Genomic DNA, 1,243 nt, shown 5'->3' with positions numbered 1-1,243 from the left:
CAGGGTGACGGAGAACAGTCACGGATTTCCCGGCACAGACATTTTATTGATTATAACCATTGGCCTTTGTCACATGGGAAGCAAGCAACCAGTCCTGCAGAGGAGGCTCCTGGGGCCCCAAGTGCACCCCCAGTGAGGGATTGGTGAGGGGATGGGGGCATGTTCAGAACAAGAAGGGATGGGGGCATGTTCAGAACTGCATCAGGCAGCCACGGTGACAACCAGTGCGAGAGGGGAGGTCCTGGCACCAGCAGAGGGGCTCTGGGGGCTCCAGGGAGAGGAGAACTGGGCTCAGGAGCAAGGACAGCAGCTGAGAGGCAGAGGACGGAGCTGGTCAGCAGCAGGACTTCTGGGCCGAGGTGGGGACATAGCAGGCCGGGCGGGAGCACGCGGGGCTGCAGAGCAGGGACACGCAGGAGGAGGGTCCGCAGCAGCTGGGCTGGCAGGAGGAGGAGGGGGCACAGCAGGAGGAGATGGGCACGCAGCAGGCGGGCCTGCACACGGGGCGGCAAATGAGGGACACGCAGGAGGAGGGTCTGCAGCAGGGTGAGGAGGATGAGCAGGGGCCGGCCCCAGAGCAGACAGGCGCGCAGCACGCAGGGGTGCAGCAGACAGAGGTGCAGCAGACAGGCTTGCAGCAGACAGAGGTGCAGCAGACAGGCTTGCAGCAGGCAGAGGTGCAGCAGACAGGTTTGCAGCACACAGGCTTGCAGCACACAGGCTTGCAGCAGACAGAGGTGCAGCACACAGGCTTGCAGCAGACAGGCTTGCAGCAGACAGAGGTGCAGCAGACAGGTTTGCAGCACACAGGCTTGCAGCACACAGGCTTGCAGCAGACAGAGGTGCAGCAGACAGGCTTGCAGCAGACAGGAGTGCAGCACACAGGCTTGCAGCTAACAGACACACAGCAGGCCTGCTGGCAGGGGGCAGAGATGCAGCAGGAGGGTTGGCAGCAGGAGGGCTGGCAGCAGCTGGGGACACAGCAGGTGGGCTGGCAGCAGCTGGGGACACAGCAGGTGGGCTGGCAGCAGCTGGGGACACAGCAGGAGGGCTGGCAGCAGCTGGGGACACAGCAGGAGGGCTGGCAGCAGCTGGGGGCACAGCAGGAGGGCTCACAGCAGCTCTCTGGACAGTCATCCACCTGCCAGGAGGAGCTGGTGCAAGAGTCACAGGTCCCAGGGAGGCAGGTGTGGCTGCCATAGCTCAGGTCGTTGGAGCAGACGGACAGGGTGGACGCGGCCAT

The 1,243-nt window shown here is 64.0% G+C and overlaps 1 protein-coding gene across 11 annotated transcripts; it reads right to left on the bottom strand.

The window, feature by feature from the left end:
• Window positions 1–334: 334 nt before the first annotated feature.
• On the bottom strand, window positions 335–1,243 carry LOC107537451 (uncharacterized). Of its 11 annotated transcripts, none has more exons than XM_087817980.1 (3): window positions 807–1,243; window positions 501–596; window positions 335–395 (listed from the first exon to the last, which is right to left on the bottom strand). In XM_087817980.1, exons 1-3 carry the CDS (start codon window positions 1,241–1,243, stop codon window positions 335–337), a joined length of 594 nt encoding a protein of 197 aa, XP_087674106.1. The 11 variants fall into 11 exon arrangements, with proteins under 11 accessions (XP_087674106.1, XP_087674100.1, XP_087674105.1 ...); XM_087817974.1 differs by adding an exon at window positions 633–766 and having other exon boundaries at window positions 335–536; window positions 839–1,243; XM_087817979.1 differs by having other exon boundaries at window positions 501–811; window positions 1,010–1,243.

Source organism: Miniopterus natalensis, chromosome 6 (genome assembly GCF_054644295.1).
Source record: "Miniopterus natalensis isolate mMinNat1 chromosome 6, mMinNat1.hap1, whole genome shotgun sequence".
Lineage (NCBI taxonomy): Eukaryota > Metazoa > Chordata > Mammalia > Chiroptera > Miniopteridae > Miniopterus > Miniopterus natalensis.
The sequence above is the reverse complement of the archived record's forward strand: the minus strand, read 5'-3'. Positions and strand labels throughout refer to the sequence as shown.